The sequence below is a fragment of the Pleurodeles waltl genome, chromosome 2_2 (genome assembly GCF_031143425.1).
Source record: "Pleurodeles waltl isolate 20211129_DDA chromosome 2_2, aPleWal1.hap1.20221129, whole genome shotgun sequence".
Classification (NCBI taxonomy): domain Eukaryota; kingdom Metazoa; phylum Chordata; class Amphibia; order Caudata; family Salamandridae; genus Pleurodeles; species Pleurodeles waltl.
The window spans coordinates 1,167,408,549-1,167,424,636 of NC_090439.1; the positions used below are offsets into that span (position 1 = coordinate 1,167,408,549).

At 49.0% G+C, this 16,088-nt stretch overlaps 1 protein-coding gene across 2 annotated transcripts in view; it reads left to right on the plus strand.

The window, feature by feature from the left end:
* The first annotated feature begins 1,377 nt into the window (after positions 1–1,377).
* LOC138283026 (E3 ubiquitin-protein ligase TRIM11-like) overlaps positions 1,378–16,088 on the plus strand; it is a 173,828-nt gene continuing 159,117 nt past the window's right edge. Inside the window, exon 1 of one of the 2 annotated variants that reach the window (XM_069221144.1) lies at positions 1,378–1,842. In XM_069221144.1, coding sequence (XP_069077245.1) covers positions 1,432–1,842 — 411 coding nt within the window. In that variant the 5' untranslated portion in view covers positions 1,378–1,431. The remainder of the gene's footprint in view (positions 1,843–16,088) is intronic. The other variant, XM_069221145.1, reaches the window with a different exon arrangement.

A 16,088-nucleotide genomic window follows, 5' to 3' on the forward strand; every position in this document is an offset into this window, starting at 1 on the left:
GGGCCCTGACTAGCAGGGTCCCAGTGACACATACAACTAAAACAACATATATACAGTGAAAAATGGGGGTAACATGCCAGGCAAGATGGTACTTTCCTATAGAGCTGCAGCTGAAGGGGACCAGGGAAGCCTTCTTTTGTGCTCTGTGCCACTGGAACCAAGCTGTACCCGACTGAAGACCCCCGTCGGTGCGGGACCGGCCCTGGTCACTTGTGTTCTGGTTCAGGGAGGACATGGCCTGGCAGCTCGGGCTGGACTCTTCCTACCTGAACAGGCTCAAGGCTGATGTGCACACGGCTGGAGCCAAACGGAGGAGCATCAGAGCGAAGGAGCATGGATTGGGTTAGATAAAGTGCACTCACTCCTCCCATCACCCTCTGCGTGTCTGACACCTCCAAGCAGTCCTGGCCTGTTAGCTAAGAGCTCTTACTGGCCACGAGGTTTGAGAGAATACTCAATCTATAAACACAAACTACGAGTCCCAGAATGCACTGTGCGCTAAAATAGAGCCACAGAGCAGCCATAGGCGCGCCTGCCTGTGCATTAAAGGCACCTTCAGTGGTGCTGGACCTGTTTGGGGTCAGTTAATGGAACTTTGTGAAACTTTCAATTCTGAAAAAGCTGAAGCGTTTTCTATTCCTCGTCCTTTTCGTTTCTCCACCTCCTGTTGCTGTCTCTTCTCCTCTGACATTCTTTCCTCTTCTCTCTGCCTTTATGTCCGTGTTTCCCTCTCTTCCCTGTGATTCGTTCACACCCGGGTATTCCTCCCTCCCCCGCCCCTTTCCCTTGTGGTCTCAGAATGAATGTCTTGGGGTCACTTTTAATTCCCTGTATTTCTCTCACCCTCCGCCTCACTCTTCCCAGAAATAAACCCCCGGGGCCCAGTCGGGGGTTATTTACCGCCTCTGGGGCCGGGGCTGCTGCAGTCAGAGCTGAACGTGCACATTAGCGCTGCGATGTGTCGTCCGGGGTAGTAAGCGCTATATCCACGCACTAAAAATACAATTAGAAAGACCTTCTTCAGTGGCCGCGATTGGAAAGCGACGGGGGTTTGAACTAGGAAGTCCCAGTACACACGAGAGGAGGAGCGGGGACACCGACACCCCCAATTTACACACAGACAACCCCACTTTATACACACAGACACCCCCACTTTACACACACAGAGACACCCACTTTATACATACATGCACCCCACTTTGTACACACAGACACCCCCACTTTACACAAACAGTGAACCAGGAAGTCCCAGTACACAAAGAGGAGGGGACACAGACACTCCCACTTTATAGAGACACACAGACACCCCAACTTCATACACACAGACGCCCCCACTTCATACAGACAGATACTCCCACTTTACACACACAGACCCGCCCACTTTACAAACAGAGAAACGAAACTTCCCTCCCTCCCTGCATTTCCGCGATCATGGCCGCAGCTCAGCTCACGGGTCTCAGAGATGAGGCCACTTGTTCCATCTGTTTGGAATATTTCACGGACCCGGTGTCCACGGACTGTGGACACGTCTTCTGCCGCTCCTGCATCACTCAGAGCTGGGAGGGGAGAGATGGAAACTCCCCCTGTCCGCAGTGCAGAGAGATATCTCCTGGGAGAAGCCTCCGACCCATCAGGCAACTGGGAAACATGGTGGAAATGGTAAAACAGCTTCACCTGCCCCCCGTGAAGCCCCCGGAGGGGAATCTGTGCGAGAAACACGAGGAGAAACTCCGGCTGTTCTGTGAAGAGGATCAGAGGATGATATGTGTGGTCTGCCGGGAGTCCAAGGACCATAAATCCCACTCAGTGAGTCCCATCGAGGAGGCTGCAGAGGAGTACAAGGTATGTGTGTAGGTGTGATGGGATCACAAGTGAAGCCACTCCTTGACAATTATAGGGAAGACTGCAGAGGAGTACATGGTATGTGTGTGGGTGTGATGGGATCACAAGTGAAGTCACTCCCTGAGAATTATAGGGAAGGCTGCCCAAGAGTACAAGGTATGTGTGTAGGTGTGATGGGGTCACAAGTGAAGTCACTCCCTGTGAATTATAGGGAAGGCTGCCCGAGAGTACAAGGTATGTGTGTAGGTGTGATGGGATCACAAGGGGAGTCACTCCTTGAGAATTATAGGGAAGGCTGCAGAAGAGTACAAGGTATGTGTGTGGGTGTGATGGGATCACAAGTGAACTCACTCCTTGAGAAATATAGGGAAGCAGGCCCAGTTCTAGAGGTTAAGCCAGGTGGGCCCGTCCCACCCAAGGAAGTGCCCCGGCCCACCCAAGGCCACTTAGATCTGGAAATCCAGCGCTTTTTGTTTTATCCTTAATGGTCACCAAGCACTGATTGCGTACTTAAGACTACATTGAGAAAGCTGTCCAAGGGTAGGGGTGGGCGGTGAACTCCGCTCCGCTCGCGGAATTTGCAGAGTTTTTCCCGCTCCGCCTAGAGCGCGGAGTTCCAAAAAACTCCATGTAGTGGTGCGGAGTGGAGTTTTTTTCCTCGTTTGCACTCGCTAACGTTAAGTTGGTGAGCGAGGAAAATCTTACTCCAGACCACCTCCCAGTGAGATTTCTCAACTTGGGCGGTCGCGGATGGTCGCTACCTCACGCAATGAGAAACCTTCCGTTCACGTTGAAGAAGCTGCTTCTCAAGTTAAAAATCTACTTGAGCGGCAGAAAAGAAGCAGCAGCCTCATGCGCTGCACGTGGTGCCGTTCGTGCTGATTTTTCAGCGCGGGACAAACACCCGGCGCTATAAATCAGCACCAATGGCAGGACCTAATGCACTCCGCTGCTTGCGCAACTCCATGGAGCACGGCTGAGTTTTTTAATCACTTTGCAGAGTTCCGCCCAGGCCTATCCAAGGGCAGAATGGTATGTCACAGCCCTTGGATCACATTGAGCCCCCAAGAAGGGGCTGCAGATGTACGAGGAGTCTGTATCAATTCAGGCAGAAGTTATTGCGTACTAAAGGCTTCATGGAGAATTCTGCCCAGGAGCACAGAGTTGGTCTGGAGGAATTCAGAGATCACTCATTCCACTGAAAGGTCTCCATAGAGAATTCTGCACAAGAGAACAAGGTGTGAAGCCCATAGAAGGGGCTTCAGAAAAGAACAAGGGACGGTATGTCTGTCACAGCCCTGTGGTCACATGTCCTACACCTTGATCCCCACAGAAGATGCTGCATAAGTGTACATAGTATGTCTATGCGTGTTCAGGGATCTGCGGCACCGTGGGCTCTGTAGTGAAAGAGAGCCAGTGAACGTATAATATGTTTTGGGATCTCGGACAGTTCTGTGGGATTTATACAGAGAGAGGGCCAGGAGTACAACTTGTGTCTGTGTCTGTCCCGGGATCACAGATCTCATACCGTGAGCCCCATGTGCAGCAGAGCACAAGGTATGGCAGGTGCCGTCCAGGGATCACTAGTCACAAACTGAGAGTGCCAGTGCTACTGAAGTGACTGTCGAGGAGCACAGGGTGTGTGGGTCACAGCCTTTGAATCCCACTTTGGACAAGTTAGCTCCAGAGAGGAGGCTGCAGAAGAGCACATGGTGCATCTGTCACAGCCCTGGGATTACAGGTCGCACACTTGAGCCCCTAGTCTAAGGAGTAGGGAAGCAGGGATTATTCATGACATTCTTGAGGAGCCACAGAGAACGCGGCCAGGAATGACTGAGTGTGGGCCCCACCAGAGTTTGGCACGCGCAGGGATCCACCAGAAAGCAGCGGTTGTCTTGTCCGCCTAACCCGCAGCTCACCCACTCTGTTTAGGGTCAGGAGAAGTGCCTTGTTTCCAACAGCAGAGCTTCCCTGGGCTCCATCAGCAGAAACCCTTTCTACGCCCATCTGCTGCTGGGCCCTCGGTCACTATACCAGAGATAGAAGTGGTTCTTAGAGCCCAGTTTACCTAACTGGGCTAACCAGGAAGCGCCTAGCTGTCTCACACAGCAAACCAAATAAATTATCCCCCCCGGAATGGTAGAAGACGTACTTTTCCTTTTTGTTTTTCTACAACAAAATTTGTAGTTTGTTTTTGCAAAAATAAAACTTTACTGAGCCGATTTATTAAACACGGCGCCTGCTCAGCAAAGCTGCCAGTCTTCAGCGGCGCCGCAGCGGCTCAGATGTAACCACAGTGATCTGCCTGCGGAGATCTGGCAGTCTTTAGCAGCGGCTCAGATGTAACCACAGTGATCTGCCTGCAGAGATCTGTGTAGGAAAGTACCATCTTGCCTGGCATGTTACCCCCATATTTCACTGTATATATGTTGTTTTAGTTGTATGTGTCACTGGGACCCTGCCAGCCAGGGCCCCAGTGCTCATAAGTGTGCCCTGTATGTGTTACCTGTGTTATGACTAACTGTCTCACTCAGGCTTTGCTAATCAGAACCTCAGTGGTTATGCTCTCTCATTTCTTTCCAAATTGTCACTAACAGGCTAGTGACCAATTTTACCAACTTACATTGGCATACTGGAACACCCTTATAATTCCCTAGTATATGGTACTGAGGTACCCAGGGTATTGGGGTTCCAGGAGATCCCTATGGGCTGCAGCATTTCTTTTGCCACCCATAGGGAGCTCTGACAATTCTTACACAGGCCTGCCACTGCAGCCTGAGTGAAATAACGTCCACGTTATTTCACAGCCATTTACCACTGCACTTAATTAACTTATAAGTCACCTATATGTCTAACCTTTACCTGGTAAAGGTTGGGTGCTAAGTTACTTAGTGTGTGGGCACCCTGGCACTAGCCAAGGTGTCCCCACATCGTTCAGGGCGAATTCCCCGGACTTTGTGAGTGCTGGGACACCATTACACGTGTGCACTATACATAGGTCACTACCTATGTATAGCTTCACAATGGTAACTCCGAACATGGCCATGTAACATGTCTAAGATCATGGAATTGCCCCCCCAATGCCATCCTGGCGTTGGTGAGACAATCCCATGATCCCCACGCTGGAAGCCTGCAAAACCGCAACAAAGTAGCAAAGACGACTACTGCAACCTTGTATCGCTGATCCTGCCGCCTTCTCGGCTGTTTTCCTGGTGGTGCATGCTGTGGGGGTAGTCTGCCTCCTCTCTGCACTAGAAGCTCCGAAGAAATCTCCCGTGGGTCGACGGAATCTTCCCCCTGCAACCGCAGGCACCAAAAGACTGCATCACCGGTCCTCTGGGTCCCCTCTCAGCATGACGAGCGTGGTCCCTGGAACTCAGCAACTCTGTCCAAGTGACTCCCACAGTCCAGTGACTCTTCAGTCCAAGTTTGGTGGAGGTAAGTCCTTGCCTCCCCACGCCAGACTGCATTGCTGGGTATCGCGTGATTTGCAGCTGCTCCAGATCCTGTGCACTCCTCCAGGATTTCCTTTGTGCACAGCCAAGACTGGGTCCCCGACACTCTAACCTGCAGTGCACGACCTCCTGAGTTGTCCTCCGGCGTCGTGGGACCTTCCTTTGTGACTTCGGGTGAGCTCCGGTTCACTCTTCTTCGTAGTGCCTGTTCCGGCACTTTTGCGGGTGCTTCCTGCTTCTGAGTGGGCTCCTTGTCTTGCTGGGCGCCCCCTCTGTCTCCTCACGCAATTGGCGACATCCTGGTCCCTCCTGGGCCACAGCAGCATCCAAAAACCCTAACCGCGACCCTTGAAACTAGCAAGGCTTGTTTGCGGTCTTTCTGCGTGGGAACACCTCTGCAAGCTTCTTCACGACGTGGAAATCCATCCTCTAAAGGGGAAGTTCCTAGTCCTCTTCGTTCTTGCAGAATCCACAGCTTCTACCATCCGGTGGCAGCTTCTTTGCATCCACAGCTGGCATTTCCTGGGCATCTGCCCACTCCCGACTTGATCGTGACTCTTGGACTTGGTCCCCTTGTTCCACAGGTCCTCTCGTCTGGAAATCCATCGCTGTTGCACTGCTGGTGTTGCTCTTCCTTGCAGAATTCCCCTATCACAACTTCTGTGCTCTCTGGGGAACTTAGGTGCACTTTGCACCCACTTTTCAGGGTCTTGGGGTGGGCTATTTTTCTAACCCTCACTGTTTTCTTACAGTCCTAGCGACCCTCTACAAGCTCACATAGGTTTGGGGTCCATTCGTGGTTCGCATTCCACTTCTAGAGTATATGGTTTGTGTTGCCCCTGTACCTATGTGCTCCCATTGCAATCTACTGTAACTTTACATTGCTTGCATTACTTCCTTTTGCTATTACTGCATATTTTGGTATTGTGTACATATATCTTGTGTATATTTGGCATCCTCATACTGAGGGTACTCACTGAGATACTTTTGGCATATTGTCATAAAAATAAAGTACCTTTATTTTTAGTATATCTGTGTATTGTGTTTTCTTATGATATTGTGCATATGACACCAGTGGTATAGTGGGAGCTTTGCATGTCTCCTAGTTCAGCCTAAGCTGCTCTGCTAAGCTACCCTTTTCTATCAGCATAAGCTGCTAGACACCTCTTCTACACTAATAAGGGATACCTGGACCTGGTGCAGAGTGTAAGTACCCCTTGGTACCCACTACAAACCAGGCCAGCCTCCTACATTGGTCGTGCAGCGGTGGGATAAGTACTTGCAACTACTTACCACTTTGTCATATTGTACTTTTCATAAGAGAAAAATATACAAAACAAGTTCAGTGTATATACACCTAACCAAAACGTTTTGCTTTTCTTCTCTTACTCTATTGCTAAGTGCTGAAAAGTACATCTAAACTTTCAAAAAGTTTCTTAAAAGTTGATATTTTTTTTTTCTGTTTCCTTAAAAAGTTCTGAAACTTTTTCTTTCTTTTTCTGTCCCTTAAACTCTTTTCTATCATGTCTGGTGCAGGCCAAGCTCTTGCTCTGGCCAGCACAGCTTATGACCACCTTAGCTGGAAAGAAGCAAGGAGTCTCTGCATTGATAGAGGTTTAGGGGTAGGGAAGAATCCTTCTAGAGGACTGTTGGTTAATATGCTCATTGAAAATGATAAGTCCTTAGGTGGCACATCAGGTGAGAAATTAGCAGATGGTTCACACTCTGATTCTGGGGTAGCCCCAGTAAAAGTGTTAGATAGTACTCTTCCCAACCTGCCCCTTAGCAGGCCACCTAGCATGGCTGGTACTTATGTGAGTTCTCATCACAGTAGGGAGATTACTCCTTTAGGCCAGGTTGTTAGAGTGCCATCTGTTAGGGACAGGTCTCCCTCTGTTCATTCACACCATTCTTCTGTGTCAAGGCATGCACAACCCACACACCTTGATGACAGAGTTTTAGAAAGGAAACTCAATAGATTGAGAGTGGAAGAGTCCAGGCTGAAGCTTAAACAGCAACAGCTGGCTCTAGACAGGGAATCATTAGACTTAGAAAAAGAAAGACAGAGGTTGGGGTTAGGACCCCATGGTGGCAGCAGCAGGTTTACAGATAGTAATCCTGTGAAAGAGCATGATTCTAGGAATCTGCACAAGATAGTTCCCCCTTATAAGGAGGGGGATGACATTAACAAGTGGTTTGCTGCACTTGGGAGGGCCTGTGTTGTACAGGGGGTCCCTCAAAGGCAGTGGGCTGCTATCATATGGCTATCTTTCAGTGGAAAGGGTAGGGATAGGCTCCTTACTGTGAAGGAAAGTGATGCCAATAATTTTACAGTTCTTAAGAATGCACTCCTAGATGGTTATGGCTTAACCACTGAACAGTACAGGATCAAGTTCAGAGAAACCAAAAAGGAGTCTTCACAAGACTGGGTAGACTTTGTTGACCATTCAGTGAAGGCCTTGGAGGGGTGGTTACATGGCAGTAAAGTTTCTGACTATGAAAGCCTGTATAACTTCATCCTGAGAGAGCATATACTTAATAATTGTGTGTCTGATTTGTTGCACCAGTACCTGGTAGACTCTGATCTGACCTCTCCCCAAGAATTGGGAAAGAAGGCAGACAAATGTGTCAGAACAAGAGTGAACAGAAAAGTTCATACAGGGGGTGACAAGGATGGCAAGAAGAAGGATGGTAAGTCTTCAGACAAGGGTGGGGACAAATCTAAAAATGAGTCTTCATCAGGCCCACAAAAACACTCTGGTGGGGGTGGTGGGTCCAAATCCTCTTCTAATCAAGTAAAAAAACCATGGTGCTATTTATGTAAAGTAAAAGGCCATTGGACAACTGTTGCCAGTTGTCCAAAGAAAAGCACCAAGCCTCCCACCACTACAACCCCTGCTGCTACACCTAGTGCCCCTAGTAATAGCAGTGGTGGTGTGAGCAAACCTACTAATAGCCAAACCAAGGGAGTAGCTGGGCTCACTTTTGGTAATTTAGTTGGGGTTGGTCTTGTTAGGGAGACCACAGAGGCTGTGCTAGTCTCTGAAGGTGCAATTGATTTGGCCACCTTGGTTGCTTGTCCCCTTAATATGGATAAGTACAAGCAACTTCCCCTAATAAATGGTGTTGAGGTTCAGGCCTATAGGGACACAGGTGCCACTGTTACCATGGTAATAGAGAAACTGGTCCACACTGAACAACACCTACTTGGTCACCAGTACCAAGTGACTGATGCTCATAACAACACTCTTAGCCACCCCATGGCTGTTGTGAATCTCAACTGGGGGGTTGGGGGGTTACTGGTCCAAAGAAAGTTGTGGTTGCCTCAGATTTACCTGTAGACTGTCTACTAGGGAACGATTTAGAGACATCAGCTTGGGCAGAAGTGGAGTTGGAGGCTCATGCAGCAATGCTGGGCATTCCTGGGCATATTTTTGCTTTAACAAGGGCTCAGGCCAAAAAGCAAAAAGGACAGGGTGACTTGGATCCTGGAAGAATGGACCAAGTGCTCCCTAAAGCTAGGGTTAGTAAAGGTAAAACACTACCTACTATCCCTCCCTCTACAGTGGATTCAACTTCTGAGGAAGAAGAATTTCCACCCTGTGCAGAACCTACACCAGAGGAGTTGGAAGCAGACACTGCTGAGCTTTTGGGTGGAGGGGGGCCTGCCAGGGAGGAGCTGAGTGTGACACAGCAGACCTGTCCCACACTAGAGGGTCTAAGACAGCAAGCTGTCAAACAGCAAAATGGGGATGTCAGTGACTCTCACAGAGTTTACTGGGAGGACAACCTCTTGTATACTGAAGCAAGGGATCCAAAACCTGGAGCAGCCAGGAGATTGGTGATTCCTCAGCAATACAGAGAGTTCCTCCTAATTCTAGCCCACGACATTCCCTTGCCTGGACATTTGGGACAAATGAAAACTTGGGACAGGCTTGTTCCCTTGTTTCATTGGCCTAGAATGTCAGAGGACACAAAGGAATTTTGTAAGTCCTGTGAAACCTGTCAAGCCAGTGGCAAAACAGATGGCACTCCAAAGGCTCCCCTTATTCCACTACCTGTGGTTGGGGTACCCTTTGAAAGGGTAGGGGTTGACATAGTTGGCCCCCTTGACCCTCCTACTGCTTCAGGCAATAGGTTGATTTTGGTGGTAGTGGACCATGCCACCAGATATCCTGAAGCAATTCCTCTAAGGACCACTACAGCTCCTGCAGTGGCAAAAGCCCTCCTGGGAATCTTTTCCAGGGTGGGCTTCCCAAAAGAGGTGGTATCAAAGAGGGGTAGCAACTTCATGTCTGCTTACTTAAAGGCCATGTGGAAGGAATGTGGTGTGACATACAAGTTCACCACACCCTATCATCCACAAACAAATGGACTGGTTGAGAGGTTTAATAAAACTCTCAAAGGAATGATAATGGGACTCCCTGAAAAACTCCGGAGGAGATGGGATGTCCTGTTACCTTGTCTCCTTTTTGCTTACAGGGAGGTACCCCAAAAAGGAGTGGGCTTCAGCCCCTTTGAACTCCTATTTGGGCACCCTGTAAGAGGTCCTCTAACACTTGTAAAGGAGGGTTGGGAACAACCTTTAAAAGCTCCTAAGCAAGACATAGTGGACTATGTACTTGGCCTAAGATCCAGAATGGCTGAGTATATGAAAAAGGCCATTAAAAACCTTCAGGCCAGCCAAGAGCTCCAAAAGCAATGGCATGACCAGAAGGCTGTTCTGATTCAGTACCAACCATGGCAGAAAGTGTGGGATTTGGAGCCTGTGGCCCCAAGAGCACTCCAAGACAAATGGAGTGGACCCCACATTATTGTTGAGAAAAAGGGAGAAGTCACCTACCTGGTTGACTTGGGCACTGCCAGGAGTCCCCTTAGGGTGCTCCATGTCAATCGCCTAAAACCCTACTATGATAGGGCTGATCTCACCCTGCTCATGGCAACAGATGAAGGACAGGAAGAAGAGAGTTACCCTCTCCCTGATCTCTTCTCTTCCACAGAACAAGATGCTCTAGTGGAAGGTGTAGTTCTGGCAGATTGTCTTACTGCTGAGCAGAAAGACCACTGCATAAATCTCCTGGGTCAGTTTTCTGAACTCTTTTCTACTGTGCCAGGCACCACTTCTTGGTGTGAGCACACTATAGATACTGGAGACAGCTTGCCTGTCAAAAATAAGATCTATAGGCAGCCTGACCATGTCAGAGACTGCATAAAACAAGAGGTTCAGAAAATGTGTGAACTGGGATTGGTTGAGCACTCTGAAAGTCCAAGGGCCTCTCCTGTGGTACTTGTACCAAAACCTCATTCTAAAGATGGAAAGAAGGAAATGAGATTTTGTGTAAATTACAGAGGTCTCAACCAGGTAACTAAAACTGATGCTCACCCTATACCCAGGGCAGATGAGCTAATAGATACACTGGCATCTGCCAAGTATCTAAGTACCTTTGATTTGACTGCAGGGTATTGGCAGATCAAATTATCAGAGGATGCTAAAGCAAAAACTGCATTTTCAACCATTGGAGGACACTACCAATTCACAGTAATGCCTTTTGGTTTGAAAAATGCACCTGGCACTTTTCAGAGGTTGGTGAATACAGTCCTGCAAGGGTTGGAGGCTTTTAGTGCAGCATATCTAGATGATATAGCTGTCTTTAGCTCCACCTGGGATGATCACCTGGTCCACCTGGTCCACCTGTGGAAAGTTTTAGAGGCCCTGCAAAAGGCAGGCCTCACTATCCAAGGCTTCAAAGTGCCAGATAGGGCAGGGGAAAGTAGTTTATCTGGGACACCTGGTAGGTGGAGAACAGATTGCACCACTTCAGGGGAAAATCTAAACTATTATAGAGTGGGTTCCCCCTACAACTCAGACCCAGGTGAGAGCCTTCTTAGGCCTCACTGGGTATTACAGGAGGTTCATAAAGAACTATGGCTCCATAGCAGCCCCTCTTAATGACCTCACATCTAAGAAAATGCCTAAAAAGGTATTATGGACAGCTAGCTGTCAGAAAGCTTTTGAGGAGCTGAAGCAGGCCATGTGCTCTGCACCTGTCCTGAAAAGCCCCTGTTACTCCAAGAAATTCATTGTCTAAACTGATGCATCTGAATTAGGGGTAGGGGCAGTCTTATCACAACTTAATTCTGAGGGCCAGGATCGACCTGTTGCTTTTATCAGCAGGAGGTTGACCCCTAAAGAAAAGATTTGGTCTGCCATAGAGAGGGAGGCCTTTGCTGTGGTCTGGGCACTGAAGTAGTTGAGGCCATACCTGTATGGCACTTACTTCATTGTTCAGACAAACCACAAACCTCTACTTTGGCTAAAACAAATGAAAGGTGAAAATCCTAAATTGTTGAGGTGGTCCATATCTCTACAGGGAATGGACTATACAGTGGAACATAGACCTGGGAGTACACACTCTAATGCAGATGGACTCTCCAGATATTTCCACTTAGACAATGAAGACTCATCAGGTCATGGCTAGTCTTATTGTCCTTCGTTTTTGGGGGGGGGGGTTGTGTAGGAAAGTACCATCTTGCCTGGCATGTTACCCCCATATTTCACTGTATATATGTTGTTTTAGTTGTGTGTGTCACTAGGACCCTGCCAGCCAGGGCCCCAGTGCTCATAAGTGTGCCCTGTATGTGTTACCTGTGTGATGACTAACTGTCTCACTGAGGCTCTGCTAACCAGAACCTCAGTGGTTATGCTCTCTCATTTCTTTCCAAATTGTCACTAACAGGCTAGTGACCAATTTTACCAACTTACATTGGCATACTGGAACACCCTTATAATTCCCTAGTATATGGTACTGAGGTACCCAAGGGTATTGGGGTTCCAGGAGATCCCTATGGGCTGCAGCATTTCTTTTGCCACCCATAGGGAGCGCTGACAATTCTTACACAGGCCTGCCACTGCAGCCTGAGTGAAATAACGTCCACGTTATTTCACAGCCATTTACCACTGCACTTACGTAACTTATAAGTCACCTATATGTCTAACCTTTACCTGGTAAAGGTTGGGTGCTAAGTTACTTAGTGTGTGGGCACCCTGGCACTATCCAAGGTGCCCCCACATTGTTCAGGGCAAATTCCCCGGACTTTGTGAGTGCGGGGACACCATTACACGCGTGCACTATACATAGGTCACTACCTATGTATAGCTTCACAATGGTAACTCCGAACATGGCCATGTAACATGTCTAAGATCATGGAATTGCCCCCCCAATGCCATCCTGGCGTTGGTGAGACAATTCCATGATCCCCCGGGTCTCTAGCACAGACCCGGGTACTGCCAAACTACCTTTCCCGGGGTTTCACTGCAGCTGCTGCCAACCTCTCAGTCAGGTTTCTGCCCTCCTGGGGTCCAGCCAGGCCTGGCCCAGGAAGGCAGAACAAAGGACTTCCTCAGAGAGAGGGTGTTACACCCTCTCCCTTTGGAAAAAGGTGTCAGGGCTTGGGAGGAGTAGCCTCCCCCAGCCTCTGGAAATGCTTTGATGGGCACAGATGGTGCCCCTCTCTGCATAAGCCAGTCTACACTGGTTCAGGGATCCCCCAGCCCTGCTCTGGCGCGAAACTGGACAAAGGAAAGGGAAGTGACCACTCCCCTGACCTGCACCTCCCCTGGGAGGTGCCCAGAGCTCCTCCAGTGTGCTCCAGACCTCTGCCATCTTGGAAACAGAGGTGCTGCTGGCACACTGGACTGCTCTGAGTGGCCAGGGCCAGCAGGTGACGTCAGAGACTCCTTCTGATAGGCTCTTACCTGTGTTGCTAGCCTATTCTCCTTGCTAGGTAGCCAAACCTCCTTTTCTGGCTATTTAGGGTCTCTGCTTTGGGGAATTCTTTAGATAACGAATGCAAGAGCTCATCAGAGTTCCTCTGCATCTCTCTCTTCACCTTCTGCCAAGGAACCGACTGCTGACTGCGCTGGAAGCCTGCAAAACCGCAACAAAGTAGCAAAGACGACTACTGCAACCTTGTATCGCTGATCCTGCCGCCTTCTCGACTGTTTTCCTGGTGGTGCATGCTGTGGGGGTAGTCTGCCTCCTCTTTGCACTGGAAGCTCCGAAGAAATCTCCCGTGGGTCGACGGAATCTTCCCCCTGCAACCGCAGGCACCAAAAGACTGCATCACCGGTCCTCTGGGTCCCCTCTCAGCACGACGAGCGTGGTCCCTGGAACTCAGCAACTCTGTCCAAGTGACTCCCACAGTCCAGTGACTCTTCAGTCCAAGTTTGGTGGAGGTAAGTCCTTGCCTCCCCACGCCAGACTGTATTGCTGGGTACCGCGTGATTTGCAGCTGCTCCAGCTCCTGTGCACTCTTCCAGGATTTCCTTTGTGCACAGCCAAGCCTGGGTCCCCGACACTCTAACCTGCAGTGCACGACCTCCTGAGTTGTCCTCCGGCGTCGTGGGACCTTCCTTTGTGACTTCGGATGAGCTCTGGTTCACTCTTCTTCATAGTGCCTGTTCCGGCACCTCTGCAGGTGCTGCCTGCTTCTGAGTGGGCTCCTTGTCTTGCTGGGCGCCCCCTCTGTCTCTTTACGCAATTGGCGACATCCTGGTCCCTCCTAGGCCACAGCAGCATCCAAAAACCCTAACCGCGACCCTTGCTGCTAGTAAGGCTTGTTTGCGGTCATTCTGCATGGGAACACCTCTGCAAGCTTCTTCACGACGTGGACATCCATCCTCCAAAGGGGAAGTTCCTAGTCCTCTTCGTTCTTGCAGAAGCCACAGCTTCTACCATCCGGTGGCAGCTTCTTTGCATCCACAGCTGGCATTTCCTGGGCATCTGCCCACTCCCGACTTGATCGTGACACTTGGACTTGGTCCCCTTGTTCCACAGGTCCTCTCGTCTGGAAATCCATGGTTGTTGCACTGCTGGTGTTGGTCTTCCTTGCAGAATTCCCCTATCACGACTTCTGTGCTCTCTGGAGGACTTAGGTGCACTTTGCACCCACTTTTCAGGGTCTTGGGGTGGCTATTTTTCTAACCCTCACTGTTTTCTTACAGTCCCAGCGACCCTCTACAAGCTCACATAGCTTTGGGGTCTATTCGTGGTTCGCATTCCACTTTTGGAGTATGTGGTTTGTGTTGCCCCTGTACCTATGTGCTCCCATGGCAATCTATTGTGACTATACATTGCTTGCACTGTTTTCTATTGCTATTACTGCATAATTTTGGTATTGTGTACATATATCTTGTGTATATTTGCTATCCTCATACTGAGGGTACTCACTAAGATACTTTTGGCATATTGTCATAAAAATAAAGTGCCTTTATTTTTAGTATATCTGTGTATTGTGTTTTCTTATGATATTGTGCATATGACACCAGTGGTATAGTGGGAGCTTTGCATGTCTCCTAGTTCAGCCTACGCTGCTCTGCTAAGCTACCATTTTCTATCAGCCTAAGCTGCTAGACACCTCTTCTACACTAATAAGGGATACCTGGACCTGGTGCAGAGTGTAAGTACCCCTTGGTACCCACTACAAACCAGGCCAGCCTCCTACAATCTGGCAGTCTGTCTTCGATCAAGTGAAGGGAGATATCTGATCTCTGTCCTGGTGCACTGAGCTCTGTCTCCACGCACAACTGCCCACATACTATATATGAGGTATGTTTCGCTGCTGTCTCTACAGCACTGCATGCGTTATCTAATTTAGTGGTTCCCAACCTTTTGACTTCTTTGAACCCCCACTTTATCATTACTGGAACCCAGGGCCCCCCACTGAATCATTATTGGAATCCGGGGACCACCCACTAAGTCATTACTGAAATCTGAGGACCTAATCTGTTAAAATGATTAAATTTTCTAAGCAGTCGCGGACCCCCTGAGGGGGCTTTGCGGACCCCCACGGGTTCCTGGACCACAGGTTGGGAACCACTGATCTAATTTCAACAGTAGATGCAGGTGAATAAAATGCAGGGTGCTGATTTAGATCTTGGCAGAGAACTTTACTTTACTTCTACCATGCCGAGGGACCAGCGCCTGTCAAATTTAGGGTTATCTGCAGCCTTGCGGACCACTCTAAGCATTGGCAGGATCCGCTGTTAGGGTTGTTCTTGGTGGCTCCTGCCAATGTTGTAAATGTTTGACGGACGGCTCCATCAAACATGACAGCCACCTGTCAAACGTCTGCAACATTTTACTTTATCCAATAACAAACTCCCACAGCGGGCTTTCATTTTTGGAAAGTAAAACTAATAACCCTTCTGCCCCCTGTGAGTTGCCTCCCATGTTGTGGGGGTAATTCTTTTCCCTGTCCCTCTGGTGGTGGTGAACAGAAAAACAAAAAAAAAACATAACACCATCAACTCTGAGTCAGGCAGAGGGTGTTATACGTGAACCTCCGATGGCCCCTGCTCCACGATGCCAGCAACTGAGCCGGAGCCGCGCTGCCACTGAAATACTTGAGGCCTGGCTGACTATAGATCTGGCAGGTCCATTACCATTACTATGGAGTACCCTCTCTGCTGAACTCTAAAGTAGGCCCCTATGTGGTCAGTGTGGTTTACGGAGGGGTAGCTGAGATAAAACAAGAAATAGAATGTAATGAACACATCTGGAGACGCACTTAAGACTCCAGTAAAAATCTGAGTACAAAGTTGTGCTCTTCAAATACGAATCCCCCATTAGAGAGGCGTGGCGTCAATATTTTTTTAAATGATCAATGTTTAACTTCTGTTTCTGTCTGGTATAATTTTATCTTCTAAATATTTTGGGTAGCCAGCATTTATTTCACAAAAAGCAGAGTCAGAGAAAACATTGCTGCAGAATTTTGCCTTATTTCCTCTTC